This window comes from Taudactylus pleione, unplaced genomic scaffold, assembly GCF_031769625.1.
Source record: "Taudactylus pleione unplaced genomic scaffold, aTauple2 ptg000423l, whole genome shotgun sequence".
Taxonomy (NCBI): domain Eukaryota; kingdom Metazoa; phylum Chordata; class Amphibia; order Anura; family Myobatrachidae; genus Taudactylus; species Taudactylus pleione.
In genome coordinates, this window is record NW_028284825.1 from 3,338,648 (window position 1) to 3,364,077 (window position 25,430).

At 41.3% G+C, this 25,430-nt stretch overlaps 1 protein-coding gene across 1 annotated transcript in view; it reads right to left on the bottom strand.

The window, feature by feature from the left end:
• RASAL2 (RAS protein activator like 2) overlaps positions 1–25,430 on the bottom strand; it is a 231,640-nt gene that overhangs the window by 134,642 nt on the left and 71,568 nt on the right. Inside the window, 1 exon segment of the mRNA XM_088447240.1 lies at positions 21,520–21,646. Within this exon segment, the coding sequence (XP_088303366.1) occupies positions 21,520–21,646 (127 nt within the window).

Sequence of the window (25,430 nt, forward strand, 5' to 3'; positions counted from 1 at the left end):
ATAGGCTAAAGGTATCATTGACATTAGTCAGTTTAATTTGCATTCATTATACACAGAAAAACATTGTAAAGCTGTAGGTGAGAACCATTACAAAACTATATGAGAATAGCTGTATATTGTGTCTACAGAAACAAATCTGGAATCTGCAAATACAATATTCTATTATTTTTTTTTATTATACTCTTCACAATCATTTTCCTTAGTATAGTAACAGTATCAATTACATCAGTAAACAAGTTGAAAGAAACCTAATAAAAAGGTCTGTGCAAACCTAAAAGAATTAAATATAAAAAGTTTAAACAAACTAAACCCATTCAAAACAAAAGTTGACAAAAATACCTAAATAGGAATGGGTATGATATACCGCCAGCCGCATGGTATACAGTAGCAAATAAACCACAGTATTAGAGTAGAACTCATTTTACCTAAAACATTTCAATATTAATAAAAGGTAACACGAACTGTGTTTTGAAGCCATTAAGCCAATATGATCAAAAACCACACTCTTACCATCTACAGCCACAACATACGTAATAAACTACCACTGGCAACAAATACATCTATTCACATGTCCTGGCTCAGCAGGCATATTGGTCTCAAAATATGCTATATAAACAGCTTAATAAAGCGAATGACATCCGGTTTCAGTATATAAACACCAGCCTGCACTCGCTCTGCAATAGTGCTAAGTAATGACTCGTCTCACAACATAAATCAAACATGTGCATACTAGAAAGTAGGATCAAAAATACACAGCTTCAAGTATTACCTCTTACCTGTGATCTGCATTTTCTCCAGGTCTCACATGGCTGGGACACTGGATAGAAACTCACACAAGTTGCCTGCCTGTATGCGCTTTCCAGTGTGAGAACAGCCTCATTTGAGGAATGCAGACAAGCAAGAGAGTCCAAGCCAGTCCAGCCCAATGAGATCTAAGATTTGCCACATCCAAACAATAGCTGTCTCAGTGCACAAGGAGTACAATCCTGCCTGGGAAAACTCTCTGAGTGACATTCAAACAATGTGCACTGGTCTTCCTCCTATCACTAGGGGTGTGTGTTAGCTTTTGGTGTGTAAGGCGGGGGCAGGGGTGGGAGAAACTCCACTTAAAGCTATTTTACTAGACCATTTTTTTTTCATTAGTTTACACTTCATGCTGCATAATTCAAATATTTCATCTGTATACAATGATATGTTCGAATATGGCTATTATATACATGGTATCCTTCCTTTTCTTCTGCAATCCAATTAGAAATTAGTCTGCTTAATTGTAAATGACAAACCGACAAATTAAATAACATGGTGCAAACTGTAGTAACCCATAGCAACCAAACAATCTGACTCACTTAATCTAACGTAAATGAAACGAAAAAAAGGCAACATTTTATTTCGTTACTGTAAGGCTACTACAGAATTGTGTCTCTGCTCTTAAGTATATATAATTAAATAAGCATAAAAAATGTGCGCATACAGTAAGATGCCAAGGCTCATACTACAAAATACAGTCACTAAGGAGAGTATTTATCAAAGCTAGGAGAAAGATAAAATTGTGAGAGATAAAGTACTAACCAATCAGCTTCCAATTTACATTTTGCAGGCTGTGTTTATAAAATGATAGGAGCTGATTGGTTGGTAATTTATTTTTTTTACAATTTTGTCACTCTCCCATCTTTGATAAATAATCCCCCCCCCCCACCTAATCTGAAACACAAACTGAAGCACCTACTGCAGCTTAGTTGGTGCAGCTGTTGCTTGACTGCAATTCCCAGCATGCCCTAACCATCAGAGGCTGGCAGAGTACACTGGGACCTGTTCAACTGTTATAGGCTTTCAAAAGCATGTTTGAGAAACCTGTCAGAATTTTATGTATGTATGTATGTATGTATGTGCATATACACACACACATATAATATAATATATATATATATATGTATATATATATATATATATAATGATCCAGCTGCGGTACTCAGTGGACTTTCCCTGGGACAGCCACCTCTCCCAGCTGCACCTGCTTTATACTTTCTGCCAATCGCTGTGATTTGACACAATGAGAATTGATACTTTGTTTGTCTTATTATTGGCAAAATAAACTCCAAACACAAACATCAACGTGCAGCCTGAGGAAGGGGAATAAAGCCCGAAACGTTGCGAATAAGGCGATGTGATGTCTTTATTAAAAGTCCGCTGAGTGCCGCACCTGGATCATCATATACGTTATTGTAGCAGGCACTGCAGCGATTTGGATTACATGGGAAGGAGTGTGCCACACCTTTGGACATTATATATATAATTTTTTTTATTTATTTACTTATATATACACATACACACACACGCATTTATACACACGTATACGTCTCCCCTACACTCTCGCTCCGCTTCTTCTGTTCTGGCCCCCCCCTATCTCATGTCCCGCTCTCATACTTACCCAATTCAGCCGGCTACGGTCTGTTTTGTCTCCCTCGCAGTGGTAGCCTCTGGAGCACACGCCCAGGCTTCCTATGCACACACATTGAGGAGACGGGACAGACCTTCTGAAAATGTGTGTTATATATAGTGAGAGATAGACACACACACACGCACACACATATATATATATATATATTAGTCCCAAAAGTCCGCAATCACACACCAACAATATTCAGCAAAGGGGTGCTCCCCTAAGGTAACAAGCAGTCCCTGTACCAATAATAGAAAAAGTTACGGTCACTTGCGCCAAAAGGGAGCACTCACCAGTATGTAAGTAAAATGAGGGCTTTATTAATTCAACAGGGTAAGTATCACAAGTCGACGTTTCGACCCCTGAGGGTCATTGTCAAGACAGTCCAAAAAGGCCACAGCACGTATGTACCTACTGACTGCATGCTGTGCTGATGCCTTTTTGGACTGTCTTATATGCTGGCGCTATAGTAGTAAACGTTGATAAATAATTAAATTAGATGTACAATGGCCATTTTGTTCCCTTGTAGTAAATGTCAAGTTAGGCAACAGGTGAAACTTCAGTTATTGACCAACATTTCCCAGGAATGCTATGTGGAAATTAAGGGGGATGCTCTGAGGCCTCCGACGGGACAGCCACCTCTCCCAGCTGCACCTGCTTTATACTTTCTGCCAATCGCTGTGATTTGACACAATGAAAATTGATACTTTGGAGTTTATTTTGCCAATAATAAGAGTTTGGCTCCTTTGTAGATGGGGTCTGGTCTAAAGATCTACAGTAAAAAGATAGAGAATGTCTAGATAGACAACAGATGTTAGACAGTCAATAGGTCGACAGGGACAAAAGGTCAACACACTAAATGTCGACACACTAAAGGTCGACCGGTACAAATGGTCGACATGAAAAAGGTAGACACAAAAATGGTTGACACTTTTTTTTTTTTTTTTAGGGTTAGGTTTAGCACTTACCAGGGAGTTAGGGTTAGGCACTTAGCCCAACGGTTAGGGTCAGGCAGCTACCCCGATGGTTAGGATTAGGCACCAGGAGGGAGGGTTAGGGTGAAGATTATGGTCCGAAAACAAAAAACATGTGTCGATCATTTTTAATATCAAGTATATTCTACAACAGGGGTATACATTGTGTGGCACTTCAAGCTGCCACAGTGTTGCTGTTAGGGTATGCTAAAGCTGTGGCAGGGCATGCTGGGGTGCTACAGTTGGTTGGTTGCTATGGGTAACTTATCCACTGTTCTAAAGGTTTGATAAGTTTCACCCTAGATGAGAAGATCATGGTAGGTGATGTAGTTCAACAGCCCATGTTACAGGCAGCTGGGGCCTAAACACAGACTCTGTGCTGTCTAGGAATAATAATATCATACTATCACCCTCTTCCCCCTCTCCTCAAATCTCAACCATTGTTAATTTCTGCTGAGGACCTGTACACTGTCTAGGACAAATCTCATCTACTACCCCCTCCCCCACCGTTGCACCGGGTGAGTGCTCCCCAGCAGGGGAGAGCACTGTGAAAAATCTGCATATAAACAGCATTCCAGCCTTGGTCCCATGTCCTTATACACATGGGGGCACAAACATGAAACAAATACACAAAACAAACTTTGTAACAGAATACATTTAGGCAAGTGCTAGTTTAGAGGGAAGGTCTGAGGACAGACAGCTGATGCCAAACACAGAGGGGCGAGTAAATGACTCACAGAAGCTCTGTGTATTTTTATTTTGACAAGTGCCACCCAGGCGACATGACATGTTCAATGCATTTTAGCTGCCCACTTCAACTCTACTTGTTCTTTACAAAGGTGCTACTTGAACATTGTATAACCTGCACAATAGATTGTATTTAAGTATACGAGTATTACTGTTCATTCAAATAAATAAGTAAATCCCTCACATTAAAAGGGAGTTTATACACTAAATTATTTTACCATTTCACCCCTTCCCCCCCAGCTAGTACATCATATGTTTGTTTAAATCAACAAAATACTTATGTACTCCCCTAGAATGTCTCCCCTAGTACTTGTGTACTCCCCTAGAATGTCTCCCCTAGTACTTGTGTACTCCCCTAGAATGTCTCCCCTAGTACTTGTGTACTCCCCTAGAATGTCTCCCCTAGTACTTGTGTACTCCCCTAGAATGTCTCCCCTAGTACTTGTGTACTCCCCTAGAATGTCTCCCCTAGTACTTGTGTACTCCCCTAGAATGTCTCCCCTAGTACTTGTGTACTCCCCTAGAATGTCTCCCCTAGTACTTGTGTACTCCCCTAGAATGTCTCCCCTAGTACTTGTGTACTCCCCTAGAATGTCTCCCCTAGTACTTGTGTACTCCCCTAGAATGTCTCCCCTAGTACTTGTGTACTCCCCTAGAATGTCTCCCCTAGTACTTGTGTACTCCCCTAGAATGTCTCCCCTAGTACTTGTGTACTCCCCTAGAATGTCTCCCCTAGTACTTGTGTACTCCCCTAGAATGTCTCCCCTAGTACTTGTGTACTCCCCTAGAATGTCTCTCCTAGTACTTGTGTACTCCCCTAGAATGTCTGGGGGGTTTTCAAATTTTTTTGAAACTTTATTGCTACAGTAACTTTTTCTATCTTCAGAAGGCATCAGAAGTACAGCTTAGTTGAAAAAAGTGGGGGAAGGGAAGAAACCACAGAGTGCCCAAATGCCATAAGTACATTACATTAATGCCATAGTCTTTGCCAATATAAAAAAATCTTTGGGGACATGTGCAGGCAGGAGAGGGGTATTTGAACATTTCCGTATTCATAACAGGGGAACACACGGGGTGTTCTTCCACTCTTCTTCCTTCGCCAAGGGCTACAACAGGCTTCTGCGAAGGGGCGGTTTGTCTGCCGCTTACGCACAGACACTGTGGAGATTTATCAAAGGAAATAGGTAAAGTGGAGAGAAAAAAGTACTAACCACTCAGCTTCTGTCATTTTACAGGCTGAATTTGAAAAATGATTGGTTGGTACAATGTCTCTACGATAAGTCAACTGCGGAAATTAAGGGGGATGCTCTGAGGCCTCCGCCGGGACAGCCACCTCTCCCAGCTGAACCTGCTTTATACTTTCTGCCAATCGCTGTGATTTGACACAATGGGAATTGATACTTTGGAGTTTATTTTGCCAATAATAATAGTTTGGCTCCTTTATAGATGGGATCTGGTTTAAAGATCTACAGTAAAAAGGTAGACAATGTCTAGATAGACAACAGATGTTAGACAGTCAATAGGTCGACAGGGGCAAAAGGTCGACACACAAATGATGGACATGAAAAAGGTAGACACAAAAACGTTCAACACTTTTTTTTTCTTTTTGGTTTAGGGTTAGGCACTTACCAGGGGGTTGGGGTTAGGCACTTAGCCCAACGGTTAGGGTTAGGCACTTACCCTGCCGGTTAGGGTTAGGCACAGGAGGGAGGGTTAGGCACTTACCGGAGGGTTAGGCACTAGAAGGGACGGTTAGGGTCAGGCACCTACCCCGATGGTTAGGGTTAAGCACCAGGAGGGAGGATTAGGGTGAAGATTAGGGTTAGAAAACAAAAAACATGTGTCGATCATTTTTTGTCTACCTTTTTCATGTCAACCGTTTGACCCTGGCGACCTTCTTACATGTCGACCTTTAGTGTGTCGACCTTTTGACTGTCTAACATCTGCTGTCTATCTAGACATTGTCTACCTTTTTACTCTAGATCTTTCAATGCACACCCTTTGTAGATTTGGCTTTCATACAACACAACAGCATTAGATATCTGTGTACACCAGCCTGTATTCCTCAGTGATGGCGAAAAACAGCACAAATACAGGAAATGGCACGAAAGTCAAACAGACTAGTGTTTGAGCACCTTAAAACAATAACAATCTATTACTCAAACTGGTAGAATTGAAGTCCCTAAATCCCTTGACACACCTGACTAATCACCAGAGATAAGTTTGCTTTAAACAAACTGCCATTTATATCACTAGATTCCAGATCTGCTGTTCTCTACAGATGAGAGCATAAAGGGCACTAAATGGTGCATTCATAGGGTCATTAAAATAAAATAGTCCATTCATACTTTAATTAAAAGAAAATCATCCATGTCTATGATAAAGTTGATTAATGTATGGCTGCTTTAATTTGTTTGTAAATTAGTTACAAGCCCAATCTTTGAGGTGCCATCTGAATTAGGAAGTGTTTGTCAATACTGTGTTTTCTCTGCTGTTATCAGTAAGTCATTAACGATAAGAACACAGAACACTCAAGTACCATGCACTGATATATTGTCCTATAAAGGCATTGATTTCACATTACTTTATACTCATGTGCTTGATTTACACCTACATTTTATGAGAGAATCCCCTTTATAAAGCGGTCACCACATTTCTCTGCCATATTGCTTCCAAAGCCTTAAAATGCACCTGCTGAGATATATATATATATATATATATATATATATATATATATATACACATATATACATATATATATATCCAATAACAAAAAGGTTCCATTACAAAACACTGACTACAGGTAATGCCACTGCTACAATGGAAATGTATGTATTATATGTAATTTTTTTGCTTTTGGACAATTGGTTAGTGCCCTTGAACATTCATACTTAAGTTTGTGGAGGACCGATTATCAAATACTGTTTTTGAAGCACCTCATAAGTCAGATCAAAAATGTGAGTACAAGGCTTTTCTTCAGACACACACACATATATTAGTAATTAACAGGTATTTATATAGCGCACACATATTCCGCAGTGTTTTACAGAGACTATTTGACCAATCACATCAGTCCATGCCCAAATGGGGCTTACAATGTATATTCCCTACCACATGCTCACACATACATACATACATACATACTAGGCTTCATTTATGTCAGGAGCCAATTGACCTACCAGTATATTTTGGATTATATGCATTGGTACCTGCACCAAGATCGCTAACATTTCTGTGTCTGTCTGTCTCTCTCTCTACACAACTAAAAAAAAACAAACTCCTCTGTATGTAGCTGTGCGTATTTTTAAACTTCACACTTATTTTTTGGACATTTTCAGCATACTGATTTTTAATATGGTTCAAATGCTTTCAGGTCAATTCATTTGGAAAGGTTTAGCTTACAGTGTATAAGAAGAACTACTAGATATGTACGTGCAAATACATTAACTGTTAGTGTTGAATTATTGCAAGACATTTTCCATCTGTGCCTGTGTTTAGTCCATTAGTGAATGGCAGAACTCTGTAAAACAGAAGCAGGCTCACGTTAATCTGCCAGCAAACACTTCTGTGTGAACTGCCTCATAAGGAACAATGGTCCTCCTTCTCTACTCACACTCTAATGGCACTGACATAAAATGTTGTTCACAGCATGGAAAAGACAATATATAGAGAAAAATAAATACATTGAACAAGGCATGCAGTTTTGGAAATTCTAACATTAAAATTACAAGCCTGAATAAAATCCTCATTGTAAGGTACAGGTATAAACAAATCCTACCATTAAAAAGCGATGTCCCTGTGGTTCTTCAACTATAAACGCTTTAGGCATTATACTGTAGTAATTAGCTATTGTGAGTGTGGGCTGAAAACCTGGTGACAGTAGTCACGTGATCATTCAGAACTAATGTGCAGAAAGCTGAAAATATACAAAAAATGTAATATAACCACAATTATTTGTGAAGGAAACGCTGGGCTTGCACTTTACCAGTACATGGGATGTGCCCAGGTATGGAGGCTTAATATTTTCCATTTATAAAGGTGTATTTAGTATCACACAGTACATGTAGTACTAGTTATACAGTCAGGTGCATAAATATTGGAACATTGACAGAATTGTCATATTTTGGCCTCTTTTCACCACCACAATGGCTTTGAAATGAAACAAACAAGATGTGCTTTAACTGCAGACTTTCAGATTTAATTTGAAGGTAATTACATCCAAATCAGGTGAACGGTGTAGGAATTACAACAGTTTCTATATGTGCCTCCCACTTTTTAAGGGGCCAAAAGTAATGGGACAAACTAAACAATCCTAAATCTAACTTTCACTTTTTAATACTTTGTTGCAAATCCTTTGCAGGCAATTACAGCCAGAAGTCTGGAACGCATAGACATCACCAGACGTTGGGTTTCATCCCTGGTGATGCTCTGCCAGGCCTCTACTGCAAATGTCTTCAGTTCCTGCTTGTTCTTGGGGCATTTTCCCTTCAGTTTTGTCTTCATCAAGTGAAATGCATGCTCAATCGGATTCAGGTCAGGGGATTGACTTGGCCATTGCTTAACATTCCACTTTTTTGCCTTAAAAAACTCTTTGGTTGCTTTTGCAGTATGCTTCGGGTCATTGTCCATGTGTACTGTGAAGCACCGTCCAATGAGTTCTGAAGCATTTGACTGAATATGAGCATATAATATTACCCGAAACATTTCAGAATTCATTCTGCTGCTTTTGTCAGCAGTCACATCATCAATAAATACAAGGGAACCAGTTCCATTGGCAGCCATACATGCCCACGCCATGACACTACCACCACCATGCTTCACTGATGAGGTGGTATGTTTTGGATCATGAGCAGTTCCTTTCCTTCTCCATACTCTTCTCTTCCCATCACCCTGGTACAAGTTGATCTTTGTCTCATCTGTCCATAGGATGTTGTTCCAGAACTGTAATGGCTTTTTTAGATGTTGTTTGGCAAACTCTAATCTGGTCTTTCTGTTTTTGTGGCTCACCAATGGTTTACATCTTGTGGTGAACCCTCTATATTCACTCTTGTGAAGTCTTCTCTTGATTGTTGACTTTGACACATATGCACCTACCTCCTGGAGAGCGTTCTTGATTTGGCCAACTGTTGTGAAGGAGTTTTTCTTCACCAGGGAAATAATTCTTCTGTTATCCACCACAGTTGTTTTCCGTGGTCTTCCGGGTCTTTTGGTGTTGCTGAGTTCTCCGATGCGTTCTTTCTTTTTAAGAATGTTCCAAACAGTTGATTTGGCCACACCTAATGTTTTTGCTATCTCTCTGATGGGTTTGTTTTGATTTTTCACCCTAATGATGGCTTGCTTCACTGATAGTGACAGCTCTTTGGATCTAATATTGAGAGTCGACAGCAACTGATTCCAAATGCAAATGTCACACCTAGAATCAACTCCAGACTTTTTACCTGCTCAATTGATAATGAAATAACGAGGGAATAGCCCACACCTGTCCATGAAATAGCTTTTGAGTTGATAGTCCCATTACTTTTGGCCCCTTAAAAAGTGGGAGGCACATATAGAAACCGTTGTAATTCCTACACCGTTCGCCTGATCTGGATGTAATTACCCTCAAATTAAATCTGAAAGTCTGCAGTTAAAGCACATCATGTTTGTTTAATTTCAAAGCCATTGTGGTGGTGAATAGAGGCCAAAATATGAAAATTTGGTCAATGTCCCAATATTTATGGACCTGACTGTATGTTATTTATAATTATATCTTGGGTTTGTAGTTTTGGTTAGGAATAAGTACCCCTGCACCCACACCCCCCACCCCATAAAATCCATGAAGGCTCTCAGATAGAACTAACAAAGTTACACCCCCACTCAGATATTCACTGATGCTAACAAAACTCAGCTGCTGAAGACAACTTTCACCAACAAAATCAAAACCATCAGATGTAACGCAGACAACACACAAAATGTATAACCAGTTTTTTTTTTTAAACCTCTTCACAAGTCAAATATATATTTTGAAGATCTTGAAATAAAAACACAGGACAGAACTTACAACAAAGCAGATGCCTGCTCATACCCACAATGTAACCTGCATCTTGGCACAATGGATACTCATCTATGCCCACTCTCACTAGTCTCAAACAATGCAAGCACTGGCTGTTCAGTCTGCCCACTGCATTCCGCATAGGTCAAAGCTTCTGTGCTGCAATGGGATTGTTGTTAATTAAGAACCGTTTAATTCAGAGCTCACCCACGGCTTCTGTGGAAAGGTAATCTGCCTAAAGGGATTCAGTGAACAAAACTATTAGGAAATATTTTTATTCCAACACTTCTTAAGGGAATAGAGCCAGGAAGTATCTTGCAGCATATTATAACTATCTGTGTTGATCACACATATATGTATGTGCATTACAGGACAGGAAACTTCCTGAGCCCTCTTTACCAATATAAAGCAGTCACTGTACTTCTTGAGGGATGATTTATAATCACAGTACTAAAGAATCACTGTACTGTTCTTGAGGGTTTATAAAATTTCATAACAATACTAACACCACAGTGAAGACAACACTAATGTATACTATACATAACAGGGACCTCATATTCATAAATTACATTTCAATCACTTTAGCAATGCAAGTAAGCATTGCTAAAAACTCAAATGTAAAGCTGGGCACACACCTGGACGACCAGGCGACCCAGAAACGCGGTGATGTAATGCTATATTGCATCGCCATACACACTGCACATCCGGCGTATGATGGTGTGATATATCGTTACATGACTGATGTCTGCACCGCATCATCCACGGGTGAAGATCCCAAAGCTAGAAAGGTAAGTATTAACTAACCTATTTTTACCCCCTAACCCTCCCCCCAAGTGCCTAACCCCGTTCTAAGTGCATAAACCTAGTCCCCCCCTTCCCTGCAGCCTAACTGTAAGTCTCCCGGGGGGTGCCTAACCCTAAGTGATCCCCGGGAGCCCCTAACCCTCCCCCTCAGCGGCTGTCCACGCCCCGCTTACCTTCGATCGGTAAGCCGGGTGTCGGGCTCCAGGCGTAGGTCTAATGACAGGCGTGGGGATTTAGATGCCTGTCATTTGTACCTTGCCGGGATTAGACAGTCGGGAAGCCGGCAGTTGGGATTTCGTTTGTCAGCTTCCCGACTGCTTCCCGGAAAGATGCAACCAGACAATTCATTGTAAGATGACTTGGGTGGTTTTCAGGGTACATGCTATATCAGTGGTTCCCAAACTTTCTTGAATCACGGCGCCCTAGAGTATCTTATTAAGAAATTCAGCAAAATATTTAAAATTAAGTTTGTTGTATTTACCTGTCACCCTTAGGTTCAGTTATGTGGTGGAGGACAGGGCTGCACTTCTGTTTATCCACATATTTAATTATTGACAGCTGCCACCATTGGTTTTGCCCATCACTCTGACCATAAATATTTTAATTCAGTCCTGCACCACCAATCCAAGGAACCCCTGCATGTGCCCCAAGGCACCCAGTTTGGAAACCACTGTACTATACGATGGTGGATCCGAACCATTTTGGACGATATATCATATAGTACCCAGTTTAAGATTTACAACATGCAGGCTGAACCAAGATTTAATTTGGAGCATAAGCTTCAAGGAACAGTTTGTTAACATTACTACTTTGTTGAATCTGGGGCTGTAAGTATGATGAGGGTGCTATACAGTATGTGCTGAGTTCTGTCTGTGTTTCAATAGGTACCATCTAGGTACTATACTCTGAATTTCTCACTAAAATCTATAGGCATACACTTCCTGGTAGATTGGCTTCTAACTAAATACAGACATTGTATACGTGCAAGAGAAATTAAATTGTAAGCTCAACTACGGTGGAGACAGATGGGCCTGTATACACATACGTCTCAAGATTTCCAGATTCATGAATCGGCACAGGGGGCATGACCATGAAGCCCCCTGTTGTCCCTCACTACCTTCCCCACCTAATCATTGTGGAACACACCAAGAGGGCACCTGCTCGACGATGCAGAGCAGCAGGTAACGGGACATACCATACCACGGAACAGACGGGAGGCATGTGCATAAAGTACTCTGATTATAAAGTGATGTGGAATTGGTACTAAATGTAAAATCCACAAAAGAGGAAACATGAATGATACCGCTACTCAGAAAATATTATAAACGGGGCTGATATGTAACAGCCTGCAATTTATGGTCTTGACGTGATTTTGCTAGATTTAAAACGGCAATTCGTTTTAATGCAAAAAACAATCACCTGGTATTGCTGTAAAACTAATTGCCTTTTTAAATCTAGCACCTACAGTACTGTGGACCTCATTCAGAGTCGGTCGAAGCAGCCGCACGGTCGTACGCCACCGATGTTCGCTATACTGCGCATGCGTAAAGTTAGCAATGCGCGTGCACAAACTAGGCGCTACGATCAGAAATTTCTCTCTCCTTGAACACAGCCAGGTCGGTAGTTTGAGTGACAGATTGAGGCGTTTGTGGGTGGTAACAGGGGAAGGTGCTTGAAAACAGGGGAGTGGAGATCCGAACGCAGGCGTGCCTAATTATGCGAACGGCGTTTATGGGAGTGCATACGGTTTATGGGAGTGCATAATTAACAAAGTAGCGTCATGGCACATGTGACATGGGAGGTTTTTACACTGACATAATCGTAGAGCTTATGAGAGGGTATGGTCAACCTTAAGCTCTACGACCAGTTCCGATGGTCTCGATTAATCCTTATATGCCCGGAGATGACGTGCAATGCGTACGAGAAGGGGGCGTATTTTTTTAAAATTCCGGCCGCTTCCTCCCCTTGGTCGGCCAGCTACCGATCCGAACTTAGGGACGCAACTTGCGAGGGAATCATTTGCATATCCGGCCCCTTTTCCCATACGACCGTGCGGCCGCTTCGACCGACTCTGAATGAGGTCCTGTATCTCGCCGGGACCAACAAATCATAGTCCACTACAATTGGTCCTAGCAAATTCAGGGATTCATCCGACAATAAACTGGCTACTCACAATAACGTGGTCATTCAGGTCATTAACAACAATCCCTCCCCTTTTTACGATTTGATGCGCATTGCATTCCATCAGGTGGGGACAGCAAACTAGTCAAGTCTGGTCTTTCTGGTGCATGCAGGGTTAATCCCAAAACAATGAAGTAACCATCTGTGTAGCTTCCAAATGAGTGTTTAATGGCAGCCTCAATCTTGTATGTAATGAAAGAGGAGCCGATGAGAATAATATTCTTTGACTCATCCGAAATCAATCCAATTCATTCTGTGCACAGATGGAGGAAGCGATCTGCTACTGCCCAAGCAGCTAATGCCTGGCGCAGTGGAAGAGACAAACATCCGATAAATTAACTAACTTATTCTCCAAGCTGCAGACAGTGCATCAAGTAGTGTATAGAGGTGCAATTACAAATGATGGAATGCTATAAACTCTAGGCTTTAAAATGGTTTAATTTGTAACCCTTTCTGCATTTTTTTTTTGTTTAGTATGAGGTGACAGTTTTTGAATAGTATTTATTTCTGCTTTATTTCTATCAAACTGCTCAATAAAATCATGTAGGCATCGTCATCATGTTTAACAAAAATGTTATTAAGTGGCATATTTATACCATTTTGCACCATTCATTTTCACTGATGTCACCAAGAAGCCACAAGCCGTTCAGGTAATGTTAGATAACCTCTACTGGAGAGTGTATCTAACTAATAACTGTAGATAAGTAGGAACTCATTAATCAATGATTGATATATTTTTATCACTCGTTACTAATCTTAAATGGTGCAACTAATCAGCTCGTAAATGTTGTGTGTTTGAAAAAATTACAGGAGCTGATTGGTTGGAGCAACATTTAAGATTAGTAACAAGAACCACTTGTTGATAAATGAAGCCACTAATTTGAAAAGTGACCATCTAGGTAATTTACATCAAGATTACGTTTCTAAACGGTGATAAATATGGTAGTATTTTTGTATCCTGTACAGAATATTGAGTAGATTTACCAAAATTTTGAAGGCCACCACTTACTACTTTCTTAACTTTGAGAAAACACAGGAAACTAGAGGGAGCGCTGCACAGAGGATAAAAAAACAGGCCATGACTGAAGCCTTTGTCCTCTGTGTGGTTTATGCTCTCAATATTTAGAGAATAAGCCCCCAAGGTATTTCATAATGCATTGTAATGTGTGTAATGTGTGTAATGTGTGTTGTTGTGTGGCTGCTGTACAGCATCAGTATGTGTAGCTTGGAAGGCAGAGGCGATGATAAAGTGAAGAACAAATAATCCACAGGTATCAGTGTAAATTCCTTTGGTATTTAGACTGCACATGGGCTGGGCTAATGACACATGGAAAAACAGCCAAGATGACACCATCACATGAAGCTGCACTACTGCTGTCAGACCACAACTGTTGGCTGGGTGTGCTTAGTATGCTGCACAAAATTAAATACTGCTATACATGGGGCGACTGATTCATTTGTAATGTTGTACAAAGTATGGAGCCTGTGTACCTAACTTAGTGTTTGCTCTAGCACCCCGCACTTGTCACAAACCGTGCAGTTCTGCTTTCCTGCCTGGGGTGTCGCTCTCTGCTCTCGTGCTTCTAGCAGGTAGGAAGGAGGAACTGCACGGGGTGTGACAGGTACAGGCAGCTAGAATGAATACTACTAGTGCTGGCAGATATATCTGTCCATCGTGCTGTGTGTAGGGGGGCTGCGGGGAGGGGGCACAACACGCCCCCCGGTCAGAAAACAAATTATGTTTGTTCAGTGTGTATGAACAACCGTCATCTGCAGATATATCTGTCATATGTGTACCTAGCTTAACTAAACAATGAACCTGGAAGAGAAGTAAATCTACTGCGTTTCGTCAATGGACATCGACGAAGTCCATTGACAAAACGCGTTAGCGTGGCCTAGTGACACAATGCCATTCCTTCCAGCGATGTCCCCTACTCTTGTGATCAGTGTAGGTCCCGGCACACCGTGCCCTTCTGTGGAAGTCAGTGGCGTGAGTCGTGTTGCCGGTCGGTATCCCGGAGGAAGAGTGCCTAGTTGGTTAATTATAACCAGTCCATCCCGTTTTTAACATTGGTACGATCAAATGTCATGTGAAGCCCGATTCTTTTACCATGTTTGAATAAAACACACTTTTATGCACTACGGAGCGTCCTCATATGTTTTCTATTAACATATAAATCTTGTTTTACTTTAGCTAAGCAAATATTCGTTAAATATCGCAGTCATTGCTAAAAACGGGGTCACTATCAGACATGTTGGTAAGCTCTGTCAGAAGACGACTGCTGATGATCTTTAATGACCGAATCTTCTACCGGCATTAACATGCCCACTTCAAAATGTTGTTCCATTCGGTAGTTACATGTGTGTTCAAACTGGTCTGATCCTGCTGCTCAGCGTACACACTAAACGCCCCCTTAGAATGTAAGCTCTCACGAGCAGGGACCTCTTCCCTCATGTGCTTCTCTTTACATTTTCTTCTACTCTTTACTCCCCATTAGGGCACCTAACACGGGACCGCCAACTCCCGGCAGCTTATTGTGAGTGCTTTAATCACTATTTCAGCAATGTATATAAGTCGTGTCCTTGTCCTGCACTGTAATGTACTGTAAGTTACTTGTTTCTTGTTCACCTATTAGTTCTATGTACTATGTAAGGCGCTGCGGTACACTTGTGGCGCCATATAAATAAAGGATAATAATAATAATAATGACAACAACATGAACAGTACCCGAAGAAAACCAGTTCATGCTGCCACTAATATGCCAATCGTGGTATATACACAATGCTAGGGAATCTACTGAACCAACAGTAAAAGATAATAATAAAGAATAACACTAACAACATTTATTTATGAAGCGCCAGCATAGGCCGTAATTAAGAACAAACACCGTAATAAAACAAGACTGCTTACTGACAGACAGACAAACAGGTAAGTGGGTTTTGTATATATGAAATATTAAAGTATATGAACAGATAGTCTGCTATGCACTCCCTGCAATAAAATACTATAACAGACAATTATAGATGAAAATGAAGTGTTACAGAAGGACAGATATTTCATGGAATGCTCTCAATAACAGCTTCATTATGGCATATTTAGCCCACAGCATAGCAGATTCCTTGTTAGTAAGAGCACTGAATGGTACTATAGTTATCCTATATCGGCCTAAAATGACCGATGACAAGGATAATAGCTTGCAGCGACATACAGAACGGTAAATTGCATTGCCATATAGGTCCTGGAAGCAGAGCAGTCCCACAATGCTATTTAATCTCGGACTAACTTATATTTATGGCTTAGTGGAACAGTAGCTGCAGACCTTAATGTTAGCAGCTCATTTGTGAGACGTGTCTCAAATTGTGTCATTCAACTACACAGTGACCTGTGACACATTAGCTGTACCTCCATTTATTCTCTTTTTGTTTTTTTAAGCCCTTGTTTACCTCAGTAATAACCCTACTAGGAGTGTGACTGGGCAGACTGGGTGGAATTTGTGCGTCATTTATTCATTATAATGACTGGTTACTAGGAAAAGGACTGTAGTAGCATTGTCATGAATATTATTTTAGGTGCCTTCTTGCGTATACTTCTAACTTCTATTTAACTATAAATAACTTTACTTTGTTATTCTATAAATGTTCAGTTAAAAATTGGCATAAATTACTTTGCACAGAGAAAAATGTTTCTCAACATTTGTTTTTTATAGCTATGAGCAGGACTGTGATACTGAGGGGAGATAAAGTATAATCTATTGCCTTCAATGGGTAAGGGGCCAGACACATTTACTTGCTGCTCTCCAGCTACTGTGGAACTACAAGTCTCAACATGCCACGAAAATCTTGGCCTAGCAAGGCATAGAAGCTATCATTCTAACTCCTTGCTACATGCTCCTTCGTCCCCATCTACCCCATCTGTGTCAACCCAGTTTGTCTTCCCCCACCTTTTTAGAATGTAAGCTCTCACGAGCAGGGCCATCTACCCTCTTGTGCTTCTCCTTACTATAGTGTCATTTACTTCTTACTCACCACTAAGGCACCTAACACTTGGTTGCTTATGCTCTGTTGCTTATCTGGGTGATATGGTCACTAATGTAGCAATATATATTATCCATGTCCTGTATTGTATTGTTCTGTAAGTCACTTGTATACAATTTGTTTTAGTACTTTGTAAGGCGCTGCGGAACACTTGTGGCGCCATATAAATAAATGATAATAATAATAGAAGACAGTTATCTACAGGAAGCATGAAAACTCTCAGATGAAAGGGAATGTTGTCATGTGACGTTCCACAATAGGTTGGAGTTGCAGGATGCCTAATCCTTTGCTGGCTATGGAGAACCGATATGAATTGGACATTATACAGCAATATGGTGGGAATAAAGAACTCCTTACTGTAAAATAGAAGAATATGGACAGTCACCAAGGAGTTCTGACATTAATATATTTAAACAAGTGAGTTGTCAGGTTTAAGAATCATTTGAGATGTTTAGGTCAATATACACAGTATTGATAATGACTGCAGGTAGTAAACTTGAAAATTGGTGTGAGAAGGGGTTAGTGCTGTTGGCCCCCAACTGGGTTATTATTGTATCCTTCAATTATGTGCCACTGATACCCCCATCTCCTCAAACTTCCTAGCCTACCCTATATATGGGATGCAGTTAAAATACAGGCGGTAGGGACGCCGACACACAGAACCCCGGTTCCGGAATCCCGACACGTCAGAATCCCGACACCAGCACCCGACGGTAAGTACTGGGATTAGGGGTTAGGCACTAGGATTATGGTTAGGCACTAAGGTGGGAGGGTTAAGGTAAGGTACTGGTGGGGGGGGGGGGATAGGTTTAGGGTGCAGGGAGGGTGGGTTAGTGGTAGGATACTTACCCAACAGGTGTCGGTATCCTAACTCTGTCAGGATACCGGCATTGGCATTTGCCGTTATCCCGTACCCAAGCCCTATATACTTTGCATTCCCATGATACCACCACAGAGCCTTAACATTTATTAGCTGCGTATACAGACGCTAGAATAAGTAAAAAATATGTGGAAATATTGAAATGCCAGTCTGCACATACAACCATATATATTTTACTGAGTAGTTACAGATAAAGTATTTCACCTTTTTAGAATCTTTGAGATAGGTTACACACACACACATTGTATATATATATATATATATATATATATATATAAAACCTATCACATATTTATACACACACCTTTTTAAAGGAGCCCAACTTGTCATTTGCTGAATTACTATGATCTTACAGTCAACTGCCTGTAAATATTGGGACACATTCCATAATATCTACGCTGGCTGGAAGGCAAATTGTACCTGAAAGAAAACTACAGGTGATGGCACACATATCTGGCACACATTCATTTACTATATGTTCAGTGAAAATATTTGGGGAATTTAAAGGTGTAACGGGGTCACTCAACACTTTGCTGCTAGCAGTATTCTGAACACAAAAGACATTTTATTTTTGGAATGTGTGAATGTGCCCTTGGACCACAGAGAGTAACGTCGACACAAAACTACCAGCATGTGAGAAGATGGTGGGATCACAAGTCATGGTCAAACCCATTATCCAACACTGGCGCTTCTTTAGTTATTTATAGAATGTGCTAATATTTCCATTTGCCTGTTTACTTGAATGATCATAAATCACTTGTTTAAATGAATGCTTCTATTCATACAGCTGCAAGCCTGCTGTGCATTGTACAGTCCTGATCCACACGGCAAGAACGCAGATGTAGTACAGGCTACCTGGTGCCACCAATATCTGTAGTTATCCTCATAACTTTGGTTACATTTTACTTAACCTCAAAAACCTTGTACTTAATACGTGACAATAATAAAACGTCCTCAATGGAGAGCCAGAAAGTGGCCAAACGATCATATAATGACCCTAATTGATAAGGAAATGGTCAGATAATGTGTTAACCAAGGAGAAAAGTTTATTACGTCTGGGGAGTAGTAGTTCTGTCTATACAACATTCGCATTCATACGCAATGCTTATACACAGATAACTACAGCCCTCTACATCACGCACGCCGTACACATTGCACAATCCGGCGTATGATGGCGCAGCATGCTGCATATAACAGCACTGCGTCATTCATTGTATCATCCCATTTGCTGTGCAGTACAGCAGATGGGATGATGCAGTGATTAACGGATCGGGTGTACATACTGTACGATGTGTACGATATAGCGTTCAGATAAGTGTTGGAACTATGGCCCTCATTCAGAGCCGGACGCTCTGAGCAGAGCGCTCGCTCTGAATGAGGGCCGTCCTCCATAAAAATGGAGCGTCCTCCTGGACGCTCGTATAGCTGTGGGTCACCACCCACAGCACATACGAGCGTGCAGGATGATGGTCGCGATGGTCTTGACCATCGCGACCATCGCCAGTGCGACCAGAAGCCTGTGGTCGGGGTTTTCGACCACAAGCCCTGGAGTGATTTTGGCTCTATCAGAGCCAAAATCACTCCCACTGACATCACTAGTGATGTCAGTGGGGCCGGCTTCTGACGGTAGGCGTTCCCTTGGGAATGCCTCCGTCTGGCAGGCACGCCCCCGGCACGCCCACCAAAGGGGGCGTGCTGTCAATCAACATCGACAGCACGCCCCCTTTGATCAGACACAACGAGCGAGGGAAAGTCCTTTGCTCGTCACGTCTGGCGCATGCGCACGACGGAGCTCCCTCCGTCGTGCGCATGCGCAGTGCACACCATCGACCCACTTGCGAGCGGACAGCCGCTTGCGAGTGGGTCTGAATGAGGCCCTATATACTGTATCGTACGATACATCATATAGTGTGTACCCAGCTTAGCCGAATCTATGTTTGAAGACACATAGAAAGTAAAGGAACTACTCTACAAAAAGCAAGAAAAAATATTTTAGACTATTTCATTGCACAGGGTCTATCCATCTCTACCTTAAACTCAGTTATTAATTACAGTGTAACTTTGTCTCTGACTTACGTGACATTGTTGATTTTCTATCCAGGGAGGGACAGTGCAGTTGGCAACATTTTGCCATAAAATGAGATGATTATTGGAGCATACACACGGTCAGATTTGTCAGATGAACGATTTGAACGATTTTTGACTGCATTAAAATGAATGGAATCGTCCAAGTCTGACTGCAAACCCATCAGATGTCAGATATCGTTATCTGACAAACGGGAACGCGCATCGTTCATCGTCCAGGCACGTCAGATATGTCAGATTTTCCTTCAGATATGAACGACTGAATGATTTTTAAATCGTTATCGTTCATATCTGAAGGAAAAATCTGACCGTGTGTATGCACCAAATATTGCAAAAGCAATTTTAAATGTACAGGTCACATTAGACATAATTATCTCACACTGCCCATTTATGGGACCCAATTACAGAAATCTTGTTTTGCAGATTTCCTATTATTAACGGAGTATACACATATAAATTAGTGACCGAATCATTCTAACATGTCCATGTGAAGTCTCTTTCCCCAAAAGCCCCAACATTTCCTAATGCTACAGGGGATTCAATCCTCCAGTCCAAACCAAAACTGTCTAATAGAAGCACCTAATACTCTAATACTGCCCTGCTGACTAGGACTAGAAGGATGGAGACCTTCTGCGCTGCATTCACCAATCACCTGCTCCAACTGCCAGCATTAGGTAACAGATATAAAGAGGGTGAGATGGAGACACTCCTTGAACAGTGTTTTCAGACCAATCCGTATTGCTAATCCCCACTTTCACAATTCGAGAGGACTAAGGACACAGTTTGCTCATTAAACTCAGATACATTAACGAGTTGCAATGTCGACTTCACTTTGCAGATGCACAAATTCCATAGTTGTCATTTTGACTCAACTATTAATTGTTCATTATAGGTTGTCATGAGAGGTAGGTCAAAGGGTCATGTCACAGATGAATCTATTGTAAGATATGAGGTGGGGTTCAGGTTATAAACATTATAACATATCCAATTGGACGTGCATATACAGCTAGACATTAGCACTTAGAAATACATCAGGAATATTATTACACAAGAAATAGCAATGAACATAGAGTAGCTCTGAACACTAAGGTGGGGCAGTTACATAAGTGAAGATTGGATTGGGAAGAGGCTTTAGTGTGGACGTGTATGTGGGTCTGCAGCCATGACTTGTGTCTTATAGCTGGTACGCCACAAGTAGTTTAGTTTTTCTGACAGACAGATCAGTCATAAAGTTTAAAGTCAATATAATGCACGGAGATCTAAAAACATCTTGATTTGCTAAGTAACACCAGGAAATTTCAGCTAACTGTACGGAGTTTAGTAAGTTAACATTACAACTTACCCAGCTTTGAGGCACCCTCTGGTGGGTATTCTGGAAACTGCCCCTCCGAGGGAACACTCACTGTCCTGCGGAGGCTCCGACTCTTGCTGGATTCCGGAGGTGGATCCTGCGCGGTTTCACCAGACATCTACAAGAAGACGAAGAAAAGGACTCAAGATGACTATGTACAGTAACGATTGCTGCTAATCTCCTTGCAGCTCAAACAGATAACTCATCCCCCCCTCTTGATCTCTTTATCCTGGTGTGATTACAAAGCCCGAATGAAGGACCAGAATAGTTGCTGCTTTTGTAATTCAAGCACTCCCTCTAGTGGAGAAAGGCAGGTAGTGACATGTTACATGTGATGTTATATATTTGTTACCACACTGACGGGTCTGCATGGAAAGTGTACACATGTGAATGGAATGAAAACAAGAAGCACTGTGCACATTCCGCAAGAGTCACGCTTCTTATCTTATCCAAACAGTGTTTGTGTAAATTATATTGTAAAATATGTGTCAGGTTGTCTAGAAGGAATGTGTGTCATTCAATCTAATGACAGAATACCTTGTTAGAACCAGGCAAGACTTACACATTTGTATAACTCTTAAAAAGGGCCATGGTTTAATAAGGGAGGAACATAACTTCCGATCACATAATAGTACAAAATGTGCAAGATCAATACGTTTCAGTAGGATGGTACAATTGTTACCCAAAACTGGAGTTCTGCATATTTAATGCTTTGACTAACAGCACCATAACCATGACCATAAAGGTAAATAGACATAATATTGTATTATATATACAACATGTATACTCTGGAAGAAAACAGGGATCCTTGTGGTAATGGGCAACGTTGTTTTGTCAGGGCTTTGGCGCTGGTATCGCCAGCCCCAAAAATTAAAGTTGATCAATTAACAGGTCTTAAGATCAGTAACCTTGCGAATGTTTAGTGTAAAGCCTAAATTAATCCCCCACTATAATTTCCTTTAAATGCTCAGTAAAACTATCAGTAAGTTTGTATATAAACAGTATGGATGGGAACTGCCATGCTTCTTGCTACATAGAATCTAACATTCATTTGTATCTGTACATTTAACAGCACAGAGCCCCTTGTAGATGTAACCCAAAGCCCAGTCTTATCTAAATAAACTGCATCCTTTACACGAGTACAAACAAAATTTTGATATCCGTGTTCTAAGCTCTATAGGTGTCCATACATCAGCGAGTGTGTTTCGCGATCCAGCGATGCGATGGGAAATGCCGGCCATCGATGTTCTGCGATCCCTCGCCGGATCGCAGACATTTGTCATGTTAAATGTCAGCAATTTGACAATTGCCATAATTTTTTGATCGCGATCGTCAAATCACCGAAATCCTATATGCTGGATTTCTGCGATCTTGCGAAGCCGGGTTGCAGCATCGTGGTATCACGGGAATCCGTCACTGATGTATGGGCCCCATTAGTCAGTGTTTCCCAAACTCATTCCTCGGGGAGCCCTAACAGGGCAAGTTTTCCAGGTCTCCTCACAGAATCACAAGTTGAATAATAAGGTCCACCTGTGAATCTTTAAAAATGTGTCAGCCAGTAATGAATATACCTGTGCACAAAGTAGGAAAAATGGAAACCATGCACTATTAGTGCTCCCTGTGGAATGAGTTGGGAAACATTGCTCTGTGTAATTGCTGGCAGGGACCAAACACGTCTATTAGTTCTGCGTTTTTATACATTGCTATAAGCAACAGGTCTGTAAATATATTAAGATAAATAAATCAGCATTTTTTTTTTATGCTTCTGCTTACGTGAAATAGGTGTCATACGTGTCTGAAATATGCAGAGCACCAATATTTTTTTTTATGTATGTTTTGAATTCCGAAGGTTATAACTAGCGAATACCAAGGTAGCATTCCATTACTGAGTTAGTTCAATGTAACTACACAAAAGCGTCAATGATTAATCATTACAACTGTATGGGTGTCAATATTTATAGATGCTTTATTGGAATTAAATATGTTACAGGTACACAGACACTAACTTAAGTGACTTGGATTTTCCTTCAACTCAATATCTGCCCAGTTCAAATCATGTATTTTGCAGCCTAGATGTTTTTATGCTTAATATTGATTATACACTTGCACAGCTTTACAAGACGCTACAATACGATTGTCATTTAACAAGTGCAGAACCCAGTCTTGAATGTAAACTGACGCAATCGCACTTTAGGATATCTCCAGAGAATTCAAAATACATTTATTTAAGCTGGTTTTCATGGTAGGTAATAATTAGGCACATATGAAGAGAAAAAACACAGGCATGGACTGCGCTGAGCCGTGGGAACTTTCCACAATAAAATGAGCATGTCAGGCTCAATAGTGTTGAAACTACGGGACTCAAGCAGTGTGCTGGGCTCCTGTATACACTCAGGCACATTAAATATCCTGTCATCACACTTCAGCCCACACGAGCGGTTCTCATAAGCATATCATTACTATAAATACTAACCCAAAGCATTTGACACTGACAGTGGCTGATTTAGGAAGATTTACCCCAGGCCCAGCAGAAAAAAATAGCGCACACACTAATAGATCCACCTGTGGGCTTCCTCGCAAGTGCCAATCACTACTTTCTTTCTCAGAGGAGTGCGTAATCGTAATTACACGGCTACTCGCCAGCACTGGGCACAGACAGCAACAGGAAAGCAAGCTTTTGGCAGGAAGGCCGGATTTTTGGAGAGCTCCCTTCCGTGTGTTTGTTATCATTAGTGCGCTGAGTAATGTGCTCAGCCTACTGACGACTTGTTATGCAGAGAGCAATGGTGACGTGGTGCTCCAAGAATGATCACCTGGAAAAGGGAAAACTTATGCATAGAGAAGAGACTAATAAGCTTGCCCAATCATTTTCATATCATTAAATTCAATGAAGACAGATAGGTGGATTAGTTACCTATGCTGCCTGTTACCGAGGTGTATGCAATCCTATATGGAAATGTACTGGACACTGCAGGTTTCCGCTCAGTGGCTAATCCAAGTTTGTCCTATAACCATAGTAGTTTTCTTTTAACTACGTATTTTAAAAATATTTCAACATTTATACCCCTTTTACACCGGAGCTAAAACCTGGGTTATTGCAGGGTTAACCCGGGCAGCTTCTTAGTGTAAAAGGGGTGAGGGTTGGATCGCCGGGTCGAGTGACCCGGCAATCCAACCCAGGTAAATAGCAGGGTTTAACACGGGAGTAACCCATGAAACCCTGCTGTGTGTACGGCGCACTCCGGGTCTGGATGCGCCGTACACACAGTGCGCCGCAAGCCGGCCGATTGGTCCGGCTTCAGTGGCGCTTGGAGATGACGTCATCTCCAAGCGTCCACTTTCACGCCGGAAAAGCCAGGTCTATGCAGACCCGACTGCGGTGTGAGCGGCGCAGACTCTGGAATATCCCGAGTCGGCGCCGGCTAAATTCCGGGTCTGATCCGGATAGGAACCCTGTTCCAACTCCAGGTCACACCCAGAATTTTGGTGGAAAAGGGGTATTAGTGTCATTTTCTTCCTATATGTCCTAGAGATGGGATGAACAAAGAGGTCAAAAGTGAATGTAGAAAAAGGTTAGGTGCTATAAGAAAATGGCAGGCCATTAGCTAATGCATGGCTGGAATTACACAATTGCATGTTGGCAAGCTTATACTATAGAAGCTGGCAATAAACAGGTTTAAGTCACGTGAACCTGATGACCGTATATAAGGCTATATATTAAAAGCTCTGTTCCTATCTACCTGTACACTAGTTGGGCATAGGTGGTTGCGAGAGTATCTATTTACCCCCCCCCCCCCCCCCCCCCACACTTCCCTTGTGTAGCTGGATGAAAGGTAGACAGTAAAAAGGTCGACAACGGAGCCGTAACTAGACTCTTTGGTGCCCTGGGCCAGAAAGTTCAT